General features: G+C 42.5%; 1 protein-coding gene across 1 annotated transcript in view; it reads left to right on the top strand.

The window, feature by feature from the left end:
* The window catches only part of CCDC93 (CCC complex scaffolding subunit CCDC93), a 117,951-nt gene that overhangs the window by 67,243 nt on the left and 23,440 nt on the right, over nt 1–27,268 (top strand). Inside the window, exons 12-18 of the mRNA XM_037001067.2 lie at nt 12,809–12,925; nt 17,934–17,996; nt 20,819–20,892; nt 22,073–22,154; nt 23,051–23,122; nt 24,467–24,520; nt 25,489–25,551. Coding sequence (XP_036856962.2) covers nt 12,809–12,925; nt 17,934–17,996; nt 20,819–20,892; nt 22,073–22,154; nt 23,051–23,122; nt 24,467–24,520; nt 25,489–25,551 — 525 coding nt within the window. The remainder of the gene's footprint in view (nt 1–12,808; nt 12,926–17,933; nt 17,997–20,818; nt 20,893–22,072; nt 22,155–23,050; nt 23,123–24,466; nt 24,521–25,488; nt 25,552–27,268) is intronic.

The following is a 27,268-nucleotide window of genomic DNA, read 5'->3' on the forward strand; positions in this document are numbered from 1 at the left end:
ATAACAGTATAAAATGATAAATAATCCAGGTGTTTCAAAGCAAGTTTCTGAGATAAGTAACTCAATTTAATATGGTTCCTGTAAAATAGCAGGGAAGAGGAGTGTGAAGAGGCTTCCAGATTCATAATTTTTGAGTGTCAGTAGGCTCTGGGCTATGGAGAACCATCTCCCTTTGTTTCCAGAGATAACAGCCTTCCCCAGATGTGCAAGATGAGGCACCACTGTACTTGTGGCATTGATGTCCAGTATGCTTACTGCATCTCGGTGTTCGTTTTCACAGGCGAGGAGAGTCGATTACTGTGATTTGCAGAAAACCAAAATGCCTGATGTTCCAAAACACGTCTACTTTACTATCCCCACTAACCTCAGCCAGAAAAAAGGAAGGGAACTGAGCCGGAGATGGCTGGGCCAGGGAAGGCACAAGGTCTCTAGAATACCACTAATGCCACATCCTAACCAACCATATACTATCTGTCAATTTTAATATGTGTCTGCTGGCTAATCATTCCTTGGGAGACATCTCCATGTGACAGAATCTTAGAATATTTTGTATTTCTAGAGGTGCAGATCTGTCTTGGGGAATCAGAAGACTCTTCCCTGAGTGCCTTCTCTGTGCTCATGGAGGCTCACCCCTCATGGGAGGCGTGCTTCAGTAGGCTGCCCTTACGACTGGGTAAATAGTTATGGAAGGAATCCTTTATGGAGGAGGAGGAATTTAGGTGTCCCTTAGTAGGCATGTGAACCAGGTGGCTTCCTAAATGTTATACTTTGTATAACATTATCTTATTTAATTCTAAAACTGCTGCTTCCTTGCTTGTAATCCTTTACCTCCTCCATCATTATTCCTATGCAATTGAAACTATCTGTGAGGTGCTGTGGAGGAGGAAAAATATTTGTTGGAGAATGAGAAGGCATCACTGCAAAGCACTGACGAAAAGATAAAGGCCATGAAGGAGGAGGATGTGCTCCTGCAGGAAGCACAAGAAGAGGCAACTTGGGAACAGCAACTGTGAGGTACTGAGGAGAAGGTAAGAGAACTGTTGAAGACTGAGATACCGTTGCTGTGAGGCACCGTGAGAAGGTAAAGGATGTAGCAGAGGAAGTGCTCGGTGGACCGGCGAGAGAGCTGCAGTCAGCTTCGGAGCTGGTAGGAAAGGGTTGTGGTGGTGCCAGAGGCATCAACCCCTTCTCTATTGAAAGCCTGCCTAGGTGTAGTCAAGAAAATAAAGATGAAGCAACTTTGGGTTCCCCCAGGAGAGGTGCAGCCCCCTCCATGGTCGTGGAGTACTCATGCTCTGCCCCTATACACAGGCAGAGCTGGTGGATATGGGCTCCTGTTTTTGGCAAAAACCCTCAGGGTCCGTATCAGCCTGGCTCTTGTGCCTTTGGGATGTAGGGGTGGATGGGATTATTCTGTCAGGGTTAGAAATAGGAAAGCTGGCTTTCTAACAACTCATCCTGCCTTGTGGCATTGATTACAAAGTGGATACCAGACCCCAGGCAACCACTTCCTCCTGGAATGGCTTATGGCCGCACTTTGTACTATATGGCCCAATCAGGGTGATTTACCAGCTTCCCCCGCTGGATGGCAGATGTATGCCAAACTCCAACAGATGTTAAGGGGGTTAAGCATGAAAAATGCCATTTTTGACCAGTAAAGTATGGCCCAGACAAGGAGTTATTCACTGTGGGGATGAGGAATATGGTGCTACAAAGGGCCCCCCCATCCCTCTTTGGATCCATAGTGGCCATTCTGGCCTATCACTTAGGACAACCCATAGTGCTTACCAATAATATGGCAGATTTGCAAAAGGCTGAAGCAATACAGGCCCAGAAGAGAATGCAGTTCACTATTCAGAGGAAGTTTAAAAGGGCCCTGTGAAGGAAGGTCACAAAGACCGAGATGTGGGCTGATTTGATAAAGGCAGGGGCAGTCAGAGAGATATTGGATGGGAAGTCAAATAAAATCTTTGTGGAGCTATGGCAACAACTGAAGCCAGAGCAGCAGTTTCAGCTGTTGGCTAAGACAAAGACCAAGAAATGGAAGCCAGAGTTAAAGCCACAAGTTCAGCCTGTGTGACTGCAAGACTTCTGCTAGAGAGTGAGCCAACCCCACCTGGACCCTCACAGGAAGATAACTGGGCAATAAGGTTTGACTGACAGGAAGGCTGAGATAACGCACCCTGAGTGACCAGGCGGGAGCCAGAGATCACATGTTGAAATATCAATTCATTGGTCCCTAGTGAATGTATAACATGTCCTGGCTTTGGTAGACACAAGAGCAGAATGCTCACTGATTTATGGCAACCCTGAGCAGTTTCCCAGGACCCCCACTGTTATAGATGGATATGGGGATAAGGATCTCAGAGTAAAACAAGCTGAAATCCTACTGGGAATGGGGCATCTAATACTTTGATGTTATGCTTATGCTTACTTCTGATTCTCTTATGGCTAACACTACTGCAAGAGTTTTTGGGTCTTTTAGGCTATTGGAGAGTATATTTATCCTGTCCTTGGCCCAAATTCTGAAGCCCTTATACTGTTTGGTACAAAGGGGTGTCAGTGGGACTGGGATGAGATGTACGTTTGCCTTTGCCACTGCAAAATGGGAAGTCAAGGCCATTCCAACCTTGAGGGTGATAGACCCATCAAGATCCTGTGAGCTGGATTTCCATGTGACTGAAGATGTTTGTTTCTGGGGCCTCTGGTAGTGACTTGAATGAACTCACCCATCTGTTGGGTTCTGGTCACAACACTGGAAAGGAGCAGAGGACCAGTACACCTTAATAGAAAAACAATTGGCTTCCATGTACCATGTCTTGCTGACTACAGAGCCTATCACTGGAATAACCCTGATAAAAATAAGAACCATCTATCCCATCATAGGGTGGGTAAAGACTGGACCCAAAAGCCATGGAGTGGCATGGCACAGACACCTACACTGGCCAAATGGGGCACATATCTACAGCAGCATAGCTCCCTGTCTATAGGCCCCTTGAGTGGAGAACTCCAATGCTTACTGGGGCCAGTGATATATGCCATGTGAAAGGCATAAGCAAGTAAAAGGCATGAAGAATTTGCCATATAGCCATTAGTAGCCGAGAGCCCTTAATGGGAGGGAAGAGCCCCTGTATCTGAAGATGCATGGTACACAGATCCAGCCATGGACAGTCCCCGAAATGGAGGGCTATCTCCTTTTGTCCTAAGACTGAGACAATATGGTGGAAGATGGTGAGGGGAAGAGCAGTCACTGGGCAGAGTTGCAGACATTATGGTTCATAATCACACAGGAGCCCTCCTTACTAGTTGTTTGCACTGACAGCTGGGCTGTTTATCGAGGCTTGACCATGTGGCTGCTGACATGGTACCATGCTAACTGGATAGTTGGTCACCAACCCCTTTGGGGGCAAGATGTAGCAAAACTTGTGGGCCTCTGGTTAGACTAAAACGGTTACAGTATACCATATGACAGGCCATTTGCTGTTGGCATCCCCAGAAAATGATAAAGTGGATAAATTGGCCCAGGTACATTGGCTAGAAGAAAAGCCTGCCTCTGATGTGGCCCAATGGTTACATCAGCATTTGTTGCATGCAGGGCAAAAGACAATATGGGCTGTAGCCCATCAGTGAGGCCTGCCTTTAATCTTTGAAAAAGTCAGCAGAGCCTGGCAGGAGTGCATTGTGTTCTCTAAAAAGGAGTTATGCTAAGTGCCACAGCAACCTGAGACAATTGCTAAGGGGCCAGTACTCCTCGTATTGGGCTTCTGCCCATATCAGAAGGGTACAAATATTCTATGACTTGTGTGGACACTGCTACTGGACTCCTAGTTGCTTTTCCTGTACATTGTGCAGACCAGCAAACAACTAAAAGAGGCCTAGAGCATCTCTGTGGCCTATGGCTGACTGCAGGTAATTGAGAGTGATCAAGGCACCCACTTTACTGGACATACACTACAAGAATGGGTACAACAATTAGAAATCAAATGCAAGTTTCATGTACCTTATAATCCTACCAGGGCAGACATGATTGATAGAGAGGAACAATGGTGTGTTAAAATCTGGCCTGAAGTCAGACACCAATAGTCTATGAGGATGATCAGTCTGCTTATGGGCAGTGCTATAGCGTTTGAATAAGAAGCCCGAGAAGGGGTTATTGAGCCCCATGGACATGCTGACACACATTGCTGCCTCCCCTATACAGTTGCAAATACAAACTAAGGAGGAATTGTTGAAGCCAGGGTTTGACCACCAGAATAATATCTTGCTGCCAGCACCAACTACAGTAAATCCCGGAGACTCTGTTCAGTGGATGTGGCCTTGGACATTTTGACATGGATCAGCAATGGTTGGCCCACCCAGCACCTTGGAGGCAAGGCCTGGAGGCTGGCCTCTTATATATTCCTGGAGTAATGGCAGAGTGGCCCTCATGAATCATGGTAGTGTACCCTAAATGGTCTGAAGGTAAAAGCATCTTTTTGGGTAGTTTTGTTTTTATGACCAGTGCATGTACCTCCAGTAGCAATATACTTAGACCCCTCAATAACCCCCACAGGGAGAAGGGTAAAAGTATGGTATATCAGACCCGAATGGGACCCCTGTCTTGCCACAGTTCTATCAAAGTGCAACTCTCTTGCATGCATCCTACCTGATGAACAAGATCTGCCTATGTTGGTGTCATTAAAATGTGTCTTATCACCCTTAAGGCTATATTAAGGTTATGGATAAGATTTGTATATGTTGGTGTCATTAAAGTTAATTTTGCCCTTAAGGTTAATCTCCTCTGAAGTTTTTGTAGATTTGGTACACATCTGGGCAAAAACTGCTGCTTGCTCAGTATGCACTAAACTCCTTATCAGTTTTGCTACTGGCCTCCTTTGGAAAGTGTGAGTCATGGACTCATCTAAATAGAACTGGTTTGAATATGGCTGGAATGACCACTTAGTGGCCACTGATCTCCTCAGGCTTGAGGAGATAATCATAATTTTGTTATCTGTATGTTGTTATAGCCTCTATTGCTGTTATGGAATCTGGTTACAATGTTTCAGCTTTCTCGCACAGGGACCATCACAGAAGATTGTGGTCATGTAGATTGTGAGGTGAGAATCCTGCCAGGGATGGACTGTAGGGAAAATGGAAATTACCATGGTCAGGATCCTCACCTGATCCTAATCCCACCCACTGTGCACATGCAATGTAATATTTAGCCTGCTGTGCAGGTGCATGCTTGCACATGTGTTGGTAATAAGCCATTATTACCTGTATTGCTATAAAAAGAGCTGCACTCAGTGCTCGGGTCAGATGCTGGAGCTGAGGCAGAGACACAGACAGATTTGCAGACTGCCAGATGCAGATGTGGTTCTAGCACTCAATCTACCACCATGAGAATAAAGCTTGGTATAAGCCCCTTTTTACCCTCAATGTTCTGTTGTCATTTTTTGGTCTCATTGAATCCAAAGTGAACTTGCCTAGAGCTGGAAACCTCCTCTAGCCTGGAGCTACACCCCAGCTGTGTCATTCTTGCAGACCATCCCAATATCTGTGCATAAAAAACTAAGAAGGACTGTTTGGCATGGCTCATGTCACATGTTCTAATGTGGGCCAATTGTTTTGTTTAGGAAGTGGCCAGCCTCCTGCTTGGCACCCCCTCTGGAATGAGAGAGAAAGGGAGAGGAGATAATTATCCCCCAAAGGAAGGGATTGCTGTTATTAACAAAGGGTGTTGGGCACACATGATGGCTAGTGCCTCTGTAAATCTTTGCTCACAGTAGGCCCTCAGGAAATCTATCTAACTAAACTGGAATGGATTGACTCAAAAGAATTGTTAATATATTGTCTTCCCTCTTGAGATAGCCACCTAATGTTATTTCTCTACCCTGGTCTTGTGTTTCCAGTTAATATTATTCTAATTAGCCTCTCAAACATTTATAAAGTCAAGTAGTATAATTTTCAAAATATTTTAAGTCTTCAGCTTGATTTCTTTTCTTCCAGAGAAATGAGAGAATTGGTCCCAAGATGGGATGATTTCCTCTTTCAGCAAACATCAACTGAGCACATCCCATGTCCTAGACAGTGTCTGGTCAGGGGCAGACACAGAGGTACTAGTAGGACATGGAGGAGCTCCCAGTTAGGACTCAGTCAACCCAAAAGAGGATGAATTGCAGAATAATATAACTTGTGTGATCTCTAGTGGATGCCGGTTGCTGCTTGGTTTGTGTTGCCATTTGCAGTGTCAGTGTTGCCCAAAGTAGTTGGTGTAGTAGATCATGAACTCTCTTTTCTGTTAATAATTAGCCAGAATGGGTGACTTAAAAATTGTACCCAGTTGAGGTGAAATAGGAAAGAATAGTTTAAGAGGGTGGGGGACTGAGTAAAGATAGTACCCCTCAGGGACCTTGCCTAGATCAGAAGGTCACAGGTAGCTTAGCAGCTAGGCAACCCAGCTACTTTGTTAGAGAACCAGGCCTGAGCTGGAACCAGGTTTCTAATAAGCTTAGATAGGAGTGTTTATAACCCCATCATATGGCTGCAAGCCAAAACATTTTCACCATTTTCTAGCAGCATTGGTGTGTGGAGTCAGGGAAGAAGTGTGTATAACAGAGGAGTTGCCCTCTTGGGAACCTCCTGCTGTGGCCACAGATAGAAAAACCGAGGTTAGGATCAGGAGGGATGAGGGCAGGAGTGGACTTTTATTCCCTGTCCCTCCCAACTTCATTTCTTCACATAAGGTCACAGGTGTTAGACAAGTCATATCCTAACTCTAAGCCTCTGGAAGGCTAAGATTTCATCTTCCACCTCTCTATCTCTGCAGCCCAACACTTAATAAATACTCAGTAGAAGCTGATGGATGACTGGAAGACTCAGCAAAGACTCATACAGTGGCCGTGAGGGTGATGTCCATTCCTAGGATAGGCCCTTCTGTGACCTTGTGTGATCAACTCCCTGTTGTCTCCTTCAGAGCCCTGCTGGCAGTGCACTATTTCATTTGTCTGTGCCTGCCTGTCTCCCAGGACTAGAATGTTTGCTGTAAACAGGGGCCAGAATCATTGTATATCCCCAGTGCTTAACATAATGGAGTTTTCGTAAACCTTTGTTGAAGGAAGGAAAGAAAGGAAGGGAGAGAGAAGGAACAAGAAGAGCATTCAAAACTGTTCCTCTGTGGCACAATTTCAGCTTGGGAGAATGTGGAGGATATGACACCTGTATTAATGAGTTAGTTATACCTGACTAGACTGTGAAAGCCCAGGGGTAAGATACACTGGGTCTTTCCAGGTCCCCAGTGCCTACCACTGTGTCTTATACAGAACAAGGTTTGAGCAAAGGTCAATAGAACTAAACAAAGGAAGATGGGGAGAGAGATTTAAAACTAATCAGAATTTAGAGAATAAGGAACCCTATAAATCTAGAGAAAATGCTAAATATGTTTGCATGTCCAAACTGCTCCAAGGTTTCCAAAATTCTGAATGACCAGTGCAATACATAATGACAGCAAAGAACTTGGTATTGGCTACTGAATTGCCAACCTGGTGGGAATGTCTTGAACTACACAGCGTAGGCTATACCTTGCAGGGTCTTTATCAATTTGGGTAAAGACATAGGAGTCTGCTTTGTCAGATTGGAGCTTCATTTAAAGCTGTGGGGGAAAAAAAGGTGGATAGTATATGGGAGGATAGAATCAACATCAAAAATACTTTACATTGAAATTATGAGACCAAATGAATTCATTCTTTAAAGAAGGCTAAAGTGAACTATTTTACTTAATTTCAGAAAAAAAACAGTCATGCTGATTCAGGATTTGGTGAAGATGCCATCTAACATGACAGTAGCTCATGGGAATAAAGTGGGAGGCTTTGGATTTTGTTCACACCTGCTAAATGTTAAGTACCTTCTAGGCAGAGATACTATACGTTGGGACCCAGAACTGTGCTTAGACCCAGCAAGGCTACGTGAATATGAGTATTTGAAATTCATGGCGTTTCATTAGTGGGAGTCAAGAATATTGAAAAGAACATTTGTATATCCAATTTAATTAATGGGAGTAGAGTGTAGATCAGGGAAAGTGATCCCATCAGACTCCATCAGGAGTACTTGAAAAAGTCCCTTAGGAGCTAGAGTTTGTCCAGAGGATAGCAGCCAAGGTGAAAGGTACTGGCATCTTGTAGAAAGGAGAGGGGAAGGACATGGATGCTTCTAGATAAGGTAAATTGATTTGTTGTGTGAAAGAGTGATTACCTTTAATCACTGTTGTTTCAGGGAGGAAAGGCCATACAGGTGGTAGAGTCTGATTCTGCTGGCTGTTTCCACTCGCCATGCTCATACTTTGACATTGTGTTTGCTTTGGATTTTTGACTATGAGTTCATATTCATTGGAAATTTATCTGTAGAAATGCTTTGCAGCCTAGAGTTGAAGCTGTGTTTTTCCAGAGAGGATCTGCTTTTGCTTCTGGGGGACTGAAGACACCTAGATCCAAGTCCATCATGCACAGTCTTGGCTTGTGTGTTTTTTGGACCATCCAGGTTGTATGTGAATTTAGGTTTCAGAACAACATGAGGGCAGATCTATCATTACAAAATCTCAGTGCAGATTTTTCTCCTTGTACAACTGTGTCAAAGTTTATGCAAAGCAATCATTAAATTATAAAATTCAGAGCGTGAGACCACGTGGTTTTCACAAATATTCTCAAGAAAAAAGCCAACCTTAGTGAGTACACATACCTTCCTGGATTCCAACTTTCACTAACTTTTTAGACTTCCAGGATTCCTACATTCTATTAGCTAACAAACATTTTTAAAAAATTAATAATTATGTTATCTGTTTACTTGTTTTACTTGGCAGGATTCATCAAGTTGCCAAAAACTGAAGTCCTGTTCAGTATAGAGAGCCATACTTTTGTGGGAGAGGGACTGATGGGGCGAGATTCCTGCATTAGGAAGAAGGTTGATATGTAGATAACCTTTTGGGTCTCTTTCATTATGAAAGTATATAGTTTTAGCTAAAGTAATCATTTTTTGTTTCTCTTAGGAATTTACTTTTTTGAACCAGACTAATATTACTGACTGGCATTTAAGTCTGATTCCCCTAAGAATGAAAGTTGCAAATATCTGTCAATTACTGGAAAACTGAATCTGTGCTGGAAGTCATCTTAATCCACCCTGTGGTTTTGAAGGCATGTTCTTAACCTGAAATTGTTGAACAAAATTATATTCTAGGCTCTTTAGCCCTGGCTCCAATGTAAACACAAATGGAATCTTTATAGGTGGTTGGCATTCTTTGAGAGGTGTAAGAGGTGTGTACTGCACAGGTGTGATACCTGAAGGACTTAAGTGTTTTCTGTCAAGGATTTCCTATAAAGCCCCTCTCTATTCTCTCTCTGTTCAACTTTGTCTCATTCTTCAGGATCCGACTTTGTCCTCTTTGGTTTCTTCTCACTGTGACTGTCAGTGCACAAAAGGTCAGATGAGCCACACTGCTTTAGAGACCTATTTCTGCCTTCATCGGTCTAGCTATTCTGACTTTAAGGAGGGTATTTGAAAGAAATGAAAAACTCAACTGACTTAATGAAAAGTAGGTTTGAAAATGAAGCAATCAGCTGTCCATTACTAGGTTAGGATCTCTTTTTTAGTTAATCTCTGGTATGCCAAACAATTATATCTATACAGAAATAACTTCCCATTAAACAAAGCAATTCACATAGCACCATACCTAGACTCAAAGCCAAATGGAGGAACTTACAAATTTATGTGTACTGTGGGCCTATTCATGTGCATATTATTCATTTTAATTGGGCTAGAGAAATGTCAGGTATGGAAACAGCACTTAATATCCTGATATTAGAGTATGTTAATGCTTTGCAGATGCAAATTTAAGGGACTCCACAGAACAAAGAGAACTGCTGCCTCAAAATAAGAGAAAGGATTTTGAAAGCCCAAGTTTGCTTAGATCATATAGTATAGCAGAGTTACAATAATAAGTTTGTATAGAAACTTCAGTTCTTTCTCTGTATTGCAAGTATTTTCATTCTGTTCTCTGGATCACCTGTCCAGTGACAGAGTGAAATCAGAATGAACTTTCCCCTCTCAGTGTTACATACATGATGGGTGGGCTCATGCTAATTGTTGGAATTCAGGGCTATGAGGCTGTTGCAATCAGTGATTGAAACCAATATATGATTCCCAAGTTAGCAGACCACTTAGATTAAAGTAGTGGTTCTGCAAATATTTAGTTTCAGGACCCTTTAAGAACTCTTAAAAATTACCAAGGCCCTAATAGCTTATGCATTAATTCATTTTCCAGTAACAATAATAAATGCATTACATATTAACATCAAAGCAATGATAAATGTCATGTAACATTTGGAAAAGTTCACTGTATAATCATGAGAGAATGTTTGTGGAAAAAAAGACATCATAGTAGTATTATAAAAGAGATTGTGACCTCAAAGACTCCCTGAAAGGGTCTTGAGGGACCATGTGGTTAAAAACAATCTAGATAGAGAAATAGTAAGAGAGAGAGAGAGAGAGAGAGAGAGAGGGAGAGAGAGGGAGAGGGAGAGGAAGAAGGAGGGAAAGAGAGAAAGAGGAAGAAAGAGAGAAAGTCAACCAGCCTGTAAGTATTCTTTCCAGATTCCAAGGTAGCTTACTGGTTTTGCTCCAAGAAGAGTTCTTGAAAGTGATGTCAAAGGTCATGGTCTTAAAAGTGTGTGTGTGCTAGGTACTCTGATAAGAGGGTGTGGAATTTGGGTGGGAAATGCAATTTTCATTCTCACATGACCTTGACCATAAAAGCAGTTAACAGGAAAACCTGCGAAGAGTTGGAGACATCATCCAAACCATGCCAGAGGTGCAGAACAGCACTGAACCAGTGTGCATTCACTTGCTCAGATTGGAGGAAGTCTGGGAGGCGAGCACCGATCCCTTGGAGTCTACCAACCCACAGGGGGTCTAGTCCAAAGCCAGACAGGCAGCTGGAGGAGGTCAGGGAACTCAAGATAATCCTGACTTCAGACTAGAGACATACTATGCAGGGTAGTTCCAGTGACTGGGGATTTAATTCCATGTCATGTGTCAATAAATTGTGAGATAGAATGCATGTGTAATTTCACTAGTGAAGTGAAAAGCTCTACAAATATGCCAGTGACACTTTGCAAATCAGTAGGAAGGAATCTAAGTTGGTTGGTAAAACCCAAATCTGAAATTAAGTATAAGAAAAAAGCTATTAAATATATGGCAGACAAAAGTGACCAAATTAATAACTCAGTTCATGGTTGATGCCATCCAAGTAGAGGGTATAAAATTAGGTAATTATAATTCTGACAGTTAATTTGGAAATTGACAGGGGGTGGTCTTTCCTCTCCTTCCTTTTTTTATACTCTCAAATAATTTTAAGAAACAATCCACCCTCCCTAGACTATAGGTTGTGAATATTTCGATGTGACCAAAATTAATTTACATTTTTAAAAATTGACTCTAGTTCCAAGAAATCCAGGAAGTATGTTAGTTGACATTTTCCAAAATCCCAAGTTTCAAGGCTGGTTATGTTGCAATAACCAAATGCTTAGTTTTTCTATTTCCTTTATGGGCATCCAGCCCACACATAAAAAATGATGTTCCTTACCATTTTATGTAGCTGTATCCCTCTGGTTGTTTCCCACCTCGAGAGTTGTTAAGCAGCAAAAAACTCACCATCTGTTAATAATGCTACTGAACTATTCAGGGAAATCCTTAACCAAAGTAAATGGTGACTTTACCATCCAATTTCTCCTCCCCCTCACTTTCCTATCTCTTTTCCCCATGGGTAAATCTAGATTTCCAAGCCCATGATTGCTGTTATAACATGCAGGGAAAATCAAATACCCAAATAGTTTTGCTGCACTTGGGCTTAAAGTCAATGGTTAACTTAGAATTGGGAAGCTTCCAGTAAAAAATGCAATGTGGTTGAAATGGGTATTTGTTTAATAAAGTTATTTATGATCATCTAAGAAGTATTCTAAGGACATCTATTACAACTGCGTGGACCTTTTTGTTTCCTTTTTCTGGGGCTTCTCACTAGGGTCTTGAGGCAAGTGCCCTATACAGCATCCATACCAAGCTTCTTCCCTCTTTGCATGGATTCTCAGTAATACTACATTCACCGCATCACCCCATCCAGAAATCTCTGCCTTCTCACTTGCAGTCCTGAAATTCTCTACAACCTGTACCCCTTTTTCTTCTTCCCCTCCTCACACAGTTTCAGGAATTTCCAACTGGCCTCTCTCAACAACTTTCATCCCTTTCAAATCTATTCTCTGTGAGCACCAGAAGAAGAGAAATAAGAAATGGTTAGAAGAAAGTGGGCCCATGGATGGGGAGAAATAGGTTGGGAGGCTTTTGCTTTTCATTGTAAATGCTTCTGAATGTTAAACTTTTTAACATATATTTACAATACTTCAATGAAAGTGAATCACTTCATCATTCTTGATAACTTCAGAGTGGTTTTATGAAGATATTAATATGACCATATTACTCCTCTCTTTAAAAGCCTTTGATGGTACCGTATTACCTGTATAATCTCAACATAACCACAGTTATATATCCCTGTGCTTCTGCATATTCTGTTCCCTCTGCCAGGAATGCAAGTTCTGTTGATAAGGATTTTGATCATTGTGTCACAGTGTTCTCTAGACCTGTGTTTCATGCAGGACCCTGTGGCTGCATTGGCTTGGTTGTGAATGACTGCCCAGTGGAGCTCTCTAGGCTGAGCAGGGATGGATCTGTCGTACTGAACTGAGGGACTAATGAAATCCTTTGGGTTTGCCCTCCCTGTTTCCCACAGCAGTCTGAGCTATCAGCTGAAGAAAGTCCAGAAAAATTAGGAGCCTCACAACTATATCATCGAAAAGTCGTTTCCTTAAACAAGCAGATTCTACAGAAGACCAAACATCTAGAAGAGGTTGGTGTTTTCTTTTTATAATTTCATTCAAGTAACATGAAGCTATTCTTCAAGAAGGAAGAAATTGGGATTCGGGAAGAACTCAAGATCTTCCTGGTAGACTGGTCAAAGGAAGTTCTAAAACAGGAATTGGCGTACTATGGCCTGTAGGCCAAGCCAGCCACCACTTATTTTTGTAAATAAAGTTTTATTGGCACATGCATACTTATTGCCTACATATTTTCTGTGTTTTCCTTCAAGCCCCTGCAGCAGAATTGAGTAATTGCAGCAGAGACCATATGTCCTACAAAGCCTATAACATTTACTGTTTAGCCCTTTACAGAAAATGTTTGTCTAACCTCTGTTCTGTAAGATGATTACAGGGCAAGAGCAGCATTTATTAATTCCTAAGTAATTACTGAACATTGCCATGTGTTAGGTGTTAAAGTAGGCTGTGAGGATGTATGAAGAGCAAATTGTGATCCCTGCTTTTAGGTAGTAATGGGGAGATGCACACTAAACAAATAGATCACACACGTCATCATGTAATTACGGCTGTGTAAGAGCTTGAAGATGTCTGGGGAGTTGAGAGAGTGACTGATGGTGACCCCTGACCTAGCCTGGGGTCATGGAGGACTGCAACTAGAAAGATGAGTAGCATTGCTGGGCAGGAATTCTGCATGGGGGTTGTGGGACTTGGGTGGAAACTTATGGAGCATCATCATGAAGACCTGGGAGAGGAAGGTGCTTGGCCAGTTTCTCTTATGTGGCTAGAGAGTCATGAATGAGGCAGTTGGTTGGTAGCATCTAATCAGATACGACCTTCCAGGTCAATGGTAGGACATTGGAAGCCATTGGAGGGTTTATATAAGGGGAGTGGCATGATCGGATGCACATGCTTCAAAGACTGTTCTGTGTGCAAATGGTAGCATGAATTAATTGAACTTAGGTAAGAAGGGATTCAGGGAGAACCAATAGGAGGCTGACAGGAACTACTAGTCCAGACAGGAGCTATTGATGGCTTTGACTAGTGATGGTCAGGGAAATGAAGGAAACCAGATCATTTTTAAAAGAGCTTTAGGAGACAGCATTCTGTGATACTTGGTAATGGATGGAAATATTTTGGAAAAAGCTTTAATATATTCACTCCGCAAAGTAGATGTAAGAAGCTGTGGAGTTTGACTCAGGAACAGTCATTAGAAAATAAAAGTTGTTATGTGCTTCATTTGCATTGGTAATAAGATTTCATGAATTAGAAAAATGCATGCAGCAGAAGATTATGGGAATGAATATCACTTTCTAAAAAACAGTTCACCAGTAGTTCCTATAACAATTGATATAAGAATAATTATTTCCATAAATAGGTGCTAGTTGGCCTTTTGAACTTGTACATTTTTTATCATTTCAAGTCCCACATATTCAAAAGATATTAATATATCATATGCTCTTGCTCAATTATTTATTTGTTTGAATTTGTTCTGTTAGGATTTATTACACCATAGCTGAATAAACAGTAGGCTGATTTTACCAAAATGCTCTGGATCATAAAGGAACAGGGATGTAAAGATTGACTGTGATTTGGTTTCTGTTTGATAATTTGTTTAGATACTTTAATTCTTAGCTCAGAAAATATCATCTCTGCTCCTGACCCTTGCCAGTGATAAGAACCTGAAAGTGATCGGTTCCAAAAGAACTGATGACAGAATCAAGATGAGTAGGAATCAAGGATGAGGCTTCTTCGTCATGATGTCTTTATCCTCTGAGGGAGGATAGTTTTAGGAATATTGCAGACCCCACAAGTCAGAGTATCTCAGCATAAGTAGAAATTTGTTTTTATCTCCCCTCTAAACTAGGGGAGAAGGAATGTTAAACCTTTTTCCAGTGGCAGTCCAGGAACATTCTTAGTCCAGCTGAAAGGGCAATTATTTCTGACTCTTGGGTCTATTTTGCATTGGTTCAGAACCTGTGTTTACCAAGGGCCTATTATTTTACAAGCCTAATATATAGCAGGCTGTCAGTAAAGGACAGCAGTCATTATTGTTGTAGTTATTGTTGTTCAGGGTGACCAGCATGTGCAGTTATCCCTGGCCATGTGGCCAGACCAACTGGATGAGGAAAATGAGGTAGGGAGGGAGAGATTTGCTCAGGTTCATACCACATACAAGTTAGGGGTCTCAGATGGTGACAAAAATGTGCTAGAGAGAGCTTCAGGATGAAATGAAAATATAAACAGGAAAAACCCATTTTAATTCAGATTTTTTTTTTTATAGATCTTCAGCCACTAAACTTTGTTACTGTCCCTAAATTTGCTCTTCTATAGAAGGTTGCTCACCTCTACTCTAACTGGCATACAGAATTCCTTCATTTTCTAGTAGTCTCTGATTCTATCTGCCAGAAGTCACAGGGGCAGCAAAACCAGCCTACTGGGTGAGAATCCAGGTGTCTGGAACTTCAGTCCCATCTCCTTCCACACTCCTGGACTGACTCCCTAGACCTGTCCTGGCCTTAGGCATCCACCTCACACTCCCATCTTCGTGGACTCTGAGTAGCAAGTCTTAAGGAGAGAGTGTGTGCTCTGTGTGTGTGCTAAACACATTTTTTTGTCTCAGTTTTAAAATGCTTCAACCACTTTTTAAAAAAAATTATAGGTATAATACAAGCTTCACTGTAAATTGTCTAAATAGAATGGAACTATGTAAATATAAAAATGAAAGTCCCCTTTGACCCTGACACAGTCCCTCTCAGAGCAAGCCACTGTTTTCAAGGCCTTTGCAAACACTTATACATGTCCACTGCCCATTCATAGTGGGTTGTCTGGTTGCAAAACTGAGTTCATTTTTCACTTACTCTATCACAGGCATCTCTTTGTCAGTAATAATAATAGCTGATATGGACCTTTTTTACTGAGTAATTTGTAGAGTCCTTTCCAAAATTAACTCATTGTGTTCATGCAACATCCTTATGAAGGATGTACTATTATTATCCTCATTTTACAAATAAGGATATGGAGACATAAAGAAGCTACATGGTTTTACTTGTGGTCACACATCTTATTAACAGTATTTGAATATGTAGATCTACCTCATTCTTTCTAATGACTGCATAACACAACATAGTTTGTATGTACATAATTTATTTAACAGTCCCCTATTCATGTGTATGTAGTTTTTTGCAGATTTTTTTCCTCAATTGCAAATTTCTGCTACCATGAACATCTTTGTACAGTCATATTTGTGCAAATGTGTAAGTATAAAAAGATTTTAGAAAGTGAAATTGATGGATCAAAAATATATGAATTTCCAGTTTTGCTAAGAACTATCAAACTATTCACCAATTCTTTTACCAATTTACACTTCTACCAGTGGCATATGAGAGAATCCAAATTCTTAAAATCCAAGAACCTCTCCCACAGGGAGGTTTCCCATGCAGAGAAAAAGCAACCAAGACGTACACATGGCCTTAGTGATAAGAACCCTGGAGAGAGTCTTTCCTAACAGAGAAATGGGAGGAGGGGTGAAAGCAAGAGAAGGAACAGGAACATCGCATGGTCCAGCCGGGGAACATGCTGGAGGCGCGGAACTGGAATGCAGCTAGTAGATCGCTGGGGGAGAGCTGGGCTTGAGGAAAGAAAGGAATCCAGGAAGGAAGTGTTAACCTGTGGCTGAAATTTGGGATAAGTCTAGGACTTAATGATGAAGAAGGAAATGGAGGTAGGAGAATCACGGAGAGTTCCAGCAAGGTGAAAACTAAGCTCAGCGACTGGAACATTCCATGTTTGAGAAAACATGGTCAGATAAGAAGATGAAAAGTGCTCTTATTAGCTTAACTAATCAAAGAGAAGGTGGGTGGGTGGGTTGAGTGCAGGATGAGAGGTAGGCAAAAAGGTGCATGAAGCAGGTGGGGAAATGCCCTGAAAGAGCTTCAAGAGTTCGACTAGGATTTCAGGAGAAAAACAAACTTTATCCAGAGATGCTTTTCTCTACCAAGTGCACAAACAGGTTAATGGAAGTTCTCATCACATACATGGCTCCCTTTGAAAAGGGAGAATCCAGCACCCACCTACCTCCCTCCTTTATTATTACCTTTGCTCTCTGCTTAGTTGGCTTCCTGATAAGTTCTGTTGGAAATGTAACCATTTGTCAGTCATGGAGACTGGAAACTAGAAGAACAATTTAGGAGTCATGATTTCTGAAGGTGACATACTTCTTAAATTGTGCTTACAGGTTCAAGATGGGGCCAGTTATTTTGAAATAATCTTTGAGATAAAGGATAAAATTTCTCATTGTTCATTGTATGCAGGTAACAACCAAAGAGTCTGATGTGGTTTCCTGCCACTTCCCCTTTTCAAAAATAAAAATGTACCCTTTGACCTTTCAATGGAATGTTTTCAGATTTCTAAAATTTCATAGCACAAGGATAAACCTTTTTAGTAAGGTAAAGAGAAATGACATTTTCTAGATGCAAGTTTATAATTATGAACTTTGAAAACAGTAAAGGTAATTCATTTTCTTTCTCTTAGTATTGAGATCCTGAATTATTTCTTCTATCTGGCATTTTTTTGCCAACCAGTCATAATTTATGCTATATTCCTGAGTGCTGAAATGTAATTTGTATTCCGTGAATGAGTCAAGTTGGTTAACAGAACAGATTGTAGCCACATAGAAAAGGCAGACTGGAATTTGAATGCTGACCTTATGTTATCAGCTACAAAACTTTAGTCAAGTAATTTAGCCCTTCTGAGTCCTTATTTCCTCATCTATAAAATAATAATAATGTCATATTTATTGAATGTGAGAATTCAGTGATAGGATTTATGCAGAACACCTTATGTATCATCTAAAATGTAGTTGGTGCTAATTATGTGTATGTTTTTTTCTTGATTTTTCATTTGCAACCCTTCTAAAATTCCCACATTACTCAGTTTAAAACCTTCTGAGCTCCATTTTTAGCATCCATGAAATGGGGATATCACCCCATCTGTGTTGTTGTAAGGATTAAATAAGAGCAGATGTCTTTTATCTTTTTACAGCTGCAGGCAAGTCACACCAACTTACAAACCAGATATGATGAAACAAAGAAAACACTGACAGAGGTGAGCAGAATTTCCTTCTTCCAGGTGCCTTTGTTAATAATCATCTTTTACTACCTGCTCTACTAATGGAATGCCTTGTATCTTCAGTCTGTGGGGAGGAGTCACAATGCCCTTCTGAGGACTCAGGGCCATCTGGGGACACAGGACAGTCACATGGTGGTTGTGACCCATGGCCTGAGTTTGTCCACACTGCCATGTCCTAAACCATCAGTGATCTTAGTGGGGGAGACACTGTGAGCTGCAGGGTCAGGAGAGGCTTCCTGAGGAAGGTGGGCCGTATAGGCAGGAGGCAGGTCACACAGAACAGCATGAAGAGTTGCTCACGCTAAATGGCCCTACTGCTCAAGAAGGCTGTAGAAGAGCTCCAGAACAATGAGTCCCTTCAGTGTGAGAAGGCTTTTTTTTTTTTAAATCAGAGAAGTACTGAGTAGCATAATTTGTTCAAAATTGCTGCTTATCTCCTGGGTGGAATAAGGGAGCAGGTCTCAGGACGAGGAGGGAGTTGTGTATATTGTGAACCCTATGATTGATTTTCTAATCTAGGCTGTGAATGCACCATCTCATATCAGCATGGTAGTGTTGCTTTCTTCCCACTTCTGATTGCCTAGGAAACCAGGCGAGCAAAACAAACACTTGGGATGCCAGCTCTGTCTTTAGGGGAGTTGAGCTATTTCTGTCACTTGCGTTTCCACATCCACATCTGAAAAGCTCTCCTCATTGTGACTTGGTGCTTGCACTCCAGCTGCTCTCTACAAGGGCCTCACTGCAGGGGCCCCACCCGTCCTTTCTGGACCATGTGGGAGAACAACTGATCTTCAAAGACACTCGGAAACCAAGACATGCCCTGTGCTTTTAAATTACACATGAAGTTTGCCCACTTGAAGTTCTGATTTCTGTAGCAATATGTGGCACTTGGGCTCACTGCCTTGCCCTGCTCTTGACACAGCTTTTCAGTGCTGACTCGGTCTAATCTCTTCAGTTATTGCCAGAATATTTGAAAAGGAAGGCCCAAGAATGACAGGTATTTTTCATTTTTTCTAAAGATGCCTGTGTTGCATTTCAGATAGCTTTCCTAACACTATTCTGTGACCACATCTTTTATGAATTAGATGTCAAATTCCTGGGGTGGGATCCCTGCTGCTCTCTTACTTTTAATGCTATGGAGGCATCAAGTCATGGATAAGTCTTTAGGTAATGGTCTAGAAGATATTAAAGGCAACACATCTTGATATTAATTTCCTAAGATACTTATGTTCCTTATGATAGAAATCCTAAATGACTGTAAAGTTGTTTTTGTACTAAACACTTAATCAAATTTTTGCTGATCCCCTTGCATGGGCTAGAAAAGTGGAAGGTGTGATTTAAGTTAATAATAAGAGGGTGGCCTTCTTATCCTCAAATAATAATAGCAGCCCAGATTACTATGTGCTTGTGTGCTCTGGGCACATCACTTGTATTAGCCAACTGAATCTTCATAGCAACCTTAGCGACCCATTGTTACCATTGTGCTCTGCAGCTGGGCAAACGAAGGCAGAGAAGCCTTGCAGAAGGGTGCCCGAATTAAACTGCTGGCAATCTGCCACCAAAGGCCTCTCAGTGAGCCTAATATCTAATAGGGCAGTCTAACTAATTCCCATCCAGAAAGTGGGAAGCTATATAAAACCTAGTGCTGAATCACTTATGAAGAAGCCTGATGTGGATGGAATACTGAAGACCAGGCCCCTGAATAAGTAATGAATATCATCTTTGGGCCTCAGTCTCCTTATGTATTCAAGGCAAGTATTGGGCAAAATGAGCACTCTGAACCCCTCCACACCAGTGTGCCCAGCTTTTTAACTATTCAGCAAAACCTGCCCTTCCAGCATAACACAGTGGCATTAAAAAACAGGCAAGTTCTGTCTTTCCAGTACATTTAGGAAGAGTGAAGTAGGGCATGGAAGGTAGAGAACAGATGGTCGCACATGATACCTGTGGGGAGGCCACACACCCTGCATTGGCGGGGCCACCGGAATTCTAGCCTATCCACTTCATAACTTCAGCAATCACAGTTTTCATTTTCTGTGTGTGAGGTTGATTCCTTTTAATATATGCAGTATCCTCTCCTGTCTCTTTAAGGGTATTAATTATGTCTTAAGTTCTTCTTGAACTATAAACTATTTCTTCAGATCAAGATTCATTTGTTGACTTGACACATCTTTTTCATGGTTTTATCTTTCTTCAAATGTTTGATAATTCTTGGTGGTATGCTTATCTTTGATTCTGAAGTTTCCTGTTACCAACTGTGTGGATTCTGCATCCATTTTATGCAGCCTGCTCCATGTGATTATTCTGGAGGTGTGGGTCCTACTGTTTGATGGGATCAGCCAGGAACAACTATATATAACTCTTTGGTGTCAGGGCGCTCCCCCTTTCTGCTTGGATATTGCCAACTATCCGGAAGCCTACTCTGCCCCTGGGACTCTAGCACCAGCTCTTGGGTGAAGGGAGCTAGGCTTCCCTGCTTAGCTCAGCTGGCTGTTCCTAATTCAGATCCCAGCCCTACAGATCAGTTCTTCCTATGTCTGCTCACTCCACACAGAAGTCCTTCTCAGTTCTCTTCTCTCTCTAGGCCCTTTCTTGTCACCAAGGTACCCACTCCAGTGTTGCAACAAAATCATCCTATTCCTCTTTTGCTCCTGTTTTCTCAATGTGCAACCAAGTCTATTGGCCTGGCCGCCTCCCAGGAGTGGGGTACAGGTGTGAGCCAGGGGCAGGAGAGTGAGAGCACTCACAGTTGTGCACCAGCATGTCTTCAGCAACGATGCCTCCATTCTGTCTTGCAGTTAAGGAGTTATGGTGAGAAACTGGACAAAGATCAAGCAGCCCTGGAGCAGATAGAATCCAAAGCTGATCCAAGGTAAGAAGTTTCAGCATGTTTTTTTTTCTCTTTGAAGAAAGTAACTCTGCCAGTACCTGAAGACTTACTTTGTTCAGGACTAAGGAGCCCAGGGTCCTTGCTCCCAGCCCCGCCGTCAGCTCATGTCACATGGTGAGCCAGCACGAGATTACTCTCTCAGAGTTCAGCACCTGCCATGTGTGCTTCGGCTGCACTGAGCTAGTCTCCTCTTTCTCCTGAGTTCTCTGGGGAGCAGAACAGCCTGTTTTCAGTTTTTGTTTGGTTTTTCTGTTTTTAAAGACCAAGTAATATATTCATAGTCCCAAAAGGCACGTAGTGTAAAGGCTGCCTCCCACCTCCATCCCCCAGCCACCCAGTTCTCTCCCCTTGGAGTCAACCATCATTTCCTGCACTTTAACAGCACACATTTTAGCCCCATATCTTTGAGTAAAGGTTCCATCTTTTTTTGCCAAGAAACAGCTGTGGGGTTTGGTTTTGGTTTTGGTTTTTGGTTTTCCATTTAAATTAATTGTTTTTAAGATAATTTAAATTAACTATAAGAAGCACTTAACATCTGATCTTTTTAACGCCAAACCAGCCCAGTGGCAAAGGCTCCTGTATGTCACTCATTTGAATGATGCTATGAAATCATAAAGAGCTTCAGGCACAGATTGGATGGTTCTGGGTTTGATGGACATTTTTAGCAAAAAAGTACCCATAGATTACTTGGCTTTATAATTAGAAAGCCTTCTTTCATGATATAGAGCAATAGACTATCAGGTACTTGACATTTTAATTTTCAAATTAATGCTTTTAATGACCTTAAGCAACTTGTTTCCTTTTGAGAATGGAAATTAAAAATGATTTGTAATACTGTCTAGGCTCTGAGTACTATTGAGTAATTGGTATCATTAACTATATTTAGTACTCTTGAAACTCATTGATGTTTCTGCAATTGACATTTTAATTCTGGATTATGTTACGTTTGTTTGGATATGGCCTGATGGACTTGGGCATCTTAAATGAATAATAATATCAATTAAATGGTGGTCATTATCATTTGTGGAGAACCCATTAGACACCTTTGGGAGAGACAGGAAATTAAAAAAGGAGTCCCCTTTAGCTGGGGACTTGGTTTGAGTTGTGATTTGTAAAATTGTAATGGCTTGCTCTGTGTCATTTTTTGGTCTTTTCTCTTCAGTATCCTGCAGAACTTGAGAGCACTTGTAGCCATGAATGAAAATCTTAAAAGTCAGGAACAGGAGTTTAAAGCACATTGTCGTGTAAGTGTTGCTTGGTACAAGTAGGCATTAATCCCAGACTCCTGTAAATCTCTTGTTACCTCCCCTTATCCTGTTGTGGTTTCCTCCCCAGGTACATTCAAGAAAAATAAATTCACGGAGCAGTTATGTGTCATTTGTGTAAGAGAACATAGTACTATGTTCTCTATATGGTATAGTAGGTACCTTCTGAGGATACCAAAAGTCACTTAGAACTGTGTGTGCTGAACCCCAAAACTGAAAGCACAGTCTAATGATGTTTTCCAAGTAACAAATGTGTTTAAAAGAAAAGTCTTACAAAGTGTGAGAAGAATGCCTCCATGTGAAGCCAGGGCTGTCCTGAAAACCTGGGCTGTCTGTGTGTCGTGTGTGTAAGCCCTAGTCCCTGCCATCCAGGAACTCATGGCCTAGTGGGGGTGGAGTGTGCACAGGTGACCTCAGTGGGGGGCAGGAATGAGGCCTATGTGAGCTCAGGGCAGGTGCGGAAGGCTGCTGTGACACAAGAGCCATCTGGAACCTGGGTCTTACTTAAGGGTTAGGTGAGGATGGCAGATGGAGGAGGGGCTTGGTAAGCTCCAGGTAGGAGGCTCCCAGGAAGGGTGGAAAGGTCTGTTAAGAAGAGGAAGCAAAAAGGCCAGTGGAACTAGACTATAACCACTCACTGGTTTCATGTCCCATGATTACTGTGTGCCTCACCTGCCCTTCAAAAAGAAGTGACTTTTTGACTGAAGTACAGCTGCCTATATCCTCCTGAAAAAAAAAAAAACTTTCCCAGGCAAAACCTTGTCCTAGCATGAATTAACAAACTGTGAAAATAAGACTCTGCACCAAATATTTAAATAATTGCATCCAGGTACTGGCTTGTCCAAGGGTTGTAAATATTCCTATCATTTTTAAAGGAGGAGATGGCACGGCTGCAGCAGGAAATTGAAACCCTGAAAGCCGAGAGAGCACCATGTGATGATGGAAAGGTAAAGACCCTGAAGGAGTCCTCAAGCCCATTAGAATTAGGTGCTCCTACAGTTTACATGGTCAAAGGATTTCTAGAGGATTAACCAGCAGAGTCTGATGCCAAAAAGAACCGGCCAGTCTCCTTAACCTAGTTCTCTGCACTGACGTTTCTCAACTGTTTTCATCAAGTAATTTGCTTAGATCTCCATCCCTCTTTCTTTTCCTCTGATTGGTAAAAAGCAGCAGCCAGTATGGACGGCAGCAGCCCCAGGCAGGAATGACCAGATTTCAATCACCATTTAGTTAAGAGGTGTTTCCAGGAACCTTCTGAGTTCTGTTTGCCACATTCTCTAAATTTTATACCACTTTACTCATTTTACCTTCCACTCCTGCCTGAGATCATGCACACCCCTAAAAGGCAGTAACCAGAAAGAAACAGGAGAGCAGAGTGGAATTTACTGTTAGGGCCCCACCAGTGCAGGAGCATTCTGGACTTAAGGGACACGTCCAACCAGCTGGCTGTTAGGACAAAGGACTTGGTCTTCCTAGGAGCTAGGGTGGATTTCCTTTAAGCATTAACTTAAAACATAAGGACTGAAAAGAGTCTGTTTCTCTCACCAAATAAGACTGTAAGGATCACAATGTTCTTGTTTTCCCTTCTCATACTTCATTCAAGTCTTGTTTCCTGAGAGCCCGTGTGCTTAGGATGTGAGTGTGGGACGTGGCCTCAGAACACATTGACTGCACCCTGTCCCTTACAGAAACAGGGAACTTGGGGCTCAGGAAGGGGAAGAGGCTTGTCCCAGGTAACCAGCCCAAATCCATGTGCCTGCTGCTCAGGTACTGTGCCCTTGGCTGTACGGGCACTGCCATACCTGGCAAGGGTACAGGCCTTAGAGCTGCCCTTTCCTTGGTGTGATGGACCCCACAATTTTCTTCCCACCTATGAGGGGCACAGGGGAGTAGCAGAGGCTGGCTCTGCAGTGCACTGGTGTCCCTCAGCACATAGCCTGCCTTTCCAGTTGTTTCTAAAACTTTGAACCTTTGAGGCTCAAATTTTCAAGCTTAGTCAGCCTCCGAGTGTGCACAAATCACAGATTCCCAGGCTCACATTTCTCTTCTTAGCAGTCATATCTTGTTAGAGGCATTACTATTCACATTCACAGACAGTTACAGTTTATCTAATATTATGTAACTGACAGACTTTTAAGAACAGTTTAAAATTTGGGGCTCATTATGGGCTGTTCCCTTTTCAGACATGTTTGGTGAACTGTCCCCTATCCCACACTTCCTGCATCTAGACCCTTAGCTTCTGTCCCATCCTCCTTACTCAGAAAAGGTGTTAATACTTTTCCTCATTTCAGACCCTTTCCAGTGGGGAGCCGCATGGTGCCCTAACTTCTGTGATGATGCATAATGTAAGTGCCTGGCCTACTGTCCTCCTCAGGGTTGGCATCCAGCTTTGTACTTTCCTGTGGCTGTTTCTCATGTCTACTTTTATTTTTTCTTTGGCCACCTCCTCGTCTGTGGGCCTTCAGGGCTACTGCCCATTTTATACACGACCCCCGGATGGGGGCAGGATCTAACCAGGGCCAGCACTAAAGCCCACCATTCCAGTGGGTGTTCCCCAAGCAAGTCTCCTGTCTTCACTCAGGCATGTCCGCTGAGAAGGGGAGAGGCAGCATTGATTGCACATGCTGGTCACATCCCATAGGCTCTGAAGGGCAGGGCAGTGCAGAGGGAAACAACTCCTCCCTCTGTTGTACTACATTCCAAGGCCAATGGTAAAGGGCCAGAGAGTAAAAATTTTCAGCTTTGTGGGCCAACTCTGCTGTAGGTGCCTTAGTTAATATGTAAATCAAAGGATATGATGATGTCCCAGGAAAACTATTTATAAAAACAGGCAAAAAGGTAAATTTAGGCCAAGGGCTGTAGGATTTAGCTCATGGGGTGTAGTTTGCTGACCCCTGTCTTAAGTTAACCCAGTGCGCTGAGCCCTGCAGCACTGCAGCAAACCTCCAGGGGAAAGAAGAGGAGGAAGAACGAAGCAGGAGACCCCTGAGCATTTGCCTCCTCTAAGGGCCCCTCTTCCCTGCCATGGTGGACAGCACAGCCTGAGCAGAAAGCAGACCTGTGTCACCTGTGAACGCAGAGGCCTAGAGGAACACATTTTTAAGTCACGATTTCCTCCTCCTCCTCACTGTTTTTTGGTGGGAGGGAGAAAGGGCATGTAGATTTGGGGCATACTTCATTGAAGAACCATTTGAGAAAAGCAATTTGGAGTGTCAGGATTGCAGAGATAAGATAAAAATATTTCACTTCAAAAAACTTCATGAAAGAATAAACATTCCCTATTCCCAGATAAGTGTCTTTTTCCAATTTTTAGGAAGACCTAGACAGACGGTATAATATGGAGAAAGAGAAACTTTACAAGATCCGTTTACTACAGGTGAGTAAGAGCAAAAACAAAAAAAATACATAAATACATCTAAGCAAGAATGAATATCCTTTAGCAAAACTAGTACCTAAGAATATTCATCTCATTATCTTAGAACTAGAGGCTTGGCACTGAGACTACTCTTTGCCAGTTTCCTATCTGGACTGCAACTCAGTGACTTAAGACACGGATAATAATATTACTTTTATGATCATCTCCTTCGATTTGATCTTCACCCCGGGGGTAGAGTAGGTATTAGCCTCATTTTCTATATGACCAAATTGGCTCAAATCAATTAGTACTCATCCCAAGTCAAGCAGCTGCTATGTGCCAGAGCCAGGATTCAAGTATTGTTGTTCTTGCCTTTTCCTCCAAAACTAGGCTGTTAGCTGTCTTATTTGCTGATCTTGGGGTTTTGTGAGAAGGCCATCGGATACAGGGGAGGAAGGTTTTAGAGTTGGCTGTAAAACTAAATTTACAGAGTCAATTTAAAAGCCCCTTCTGGTGCAGGCTGTGGCTCAGGGGAGCCCAGAGTGGGAGTGATGTGGTGTCGCACTTTGCCTTGTGCCTTCTTCCTCTTCTCGGCGGGAAGGCCAGGCTCTGATGGGAATGGCTGAAGGGCTGCAGGAGCTCGTGGACTCTACTTCTTTTATCTCTGGTTCTTGCTTACTTTGCTGAGCTGTTTGGTTAGATTTGGGTATTTCAGAGTTGTACTTGATAAAAGGACACTGTACTAATCTTTAAAGAGACAGAATTAAATAAAATCAGGGCAGCAGAGCTGCATACCTGGAAACTTTTTGACTGTGTGCTTACTGTATATTCAGCATTGCATTGCTGGCTGGCTGTTTGAGAACCAAGGTATGTCCATATACATCAGAGTACAAACGAACCTATATGCAAAGTACATACCACAGGCAGCTTCAGACTGACTAAAGGGCAGCTGCAGTAAAACCATAAGTCTTCTGAGGGCCAGGGCCAGGCCAGGGGCAGTGGGGATGGGGGAAATGAGCTGGCACAGGAGACACTGAGAAGCTGTGTCTGATAGAACTTAGCATCAGTTGGCTGAGAGAAAAGGAAGAGTTAAAGATGATGCTCAAATATTTGACTTAGGCAGTAGGATGGATACCTGTGTTATTCATTAACAAAAAGTATGAAGTAGAAAGAACAGGACTAAAGGGGGTAGGACTATGAATAGGATTATTAATGATATCTGTTCTGGGCTTTTAAAAACTGGGGTACCCAGCTAAGTAGAAATGCCCAAGAAGTGGTTGGGTGTCAGGTCTGATGCTCAGAATAGTTTAGGCTGGAGATTAGGGGGTATCAGCAGTGGGTAGGGGCTAACCGAAGTTGTGAAGATAGAGGTTGAGAATGGACCCCGGGACTAAGCCCTGTGCAAGGACCGGCAGAAGCAAAGGAGGAGCCCACCAGTGAGGGTGACCCTGAACAGGCAGCTGAGGCATGGGGAGAATGGGAGCCTGAGGTCTCCTAGAAGCTGAGCAGAGGGTTCAGTAGAGAGAATGGTAGATGTTGCTAGAAATCAAAAAGCTAAAAAGCTAGAAGCTGAGAGTTGTCTGTAAGCTGTGACCCAGAGAAGGTCTGCAGTGACCTTGGCAGGATCAGTGCAGTGGGTGTTGGGAAAGGCCAACCACAGTGGGTTGAAGGATGATGGGAGGGAGAGTTAGAGGCACGGAGGGTACAAGACTCTCAGGAAGTTTGGCTGTTAAAGGAG

Source organism: Manis javanica, chromosome 7, assembly GCF_040802235.1.
Source record: "Manis javanica isolate MJ-LG chromosome 7, MJ_LKY, whole genome shotgun sequence".
In the NCBI taxonomy this organism is placed as follows: Eukaryota; Metazoa; Chordata; class Mammalia; order Pholidota; family Manidae; genus Manis; species Manis javanica.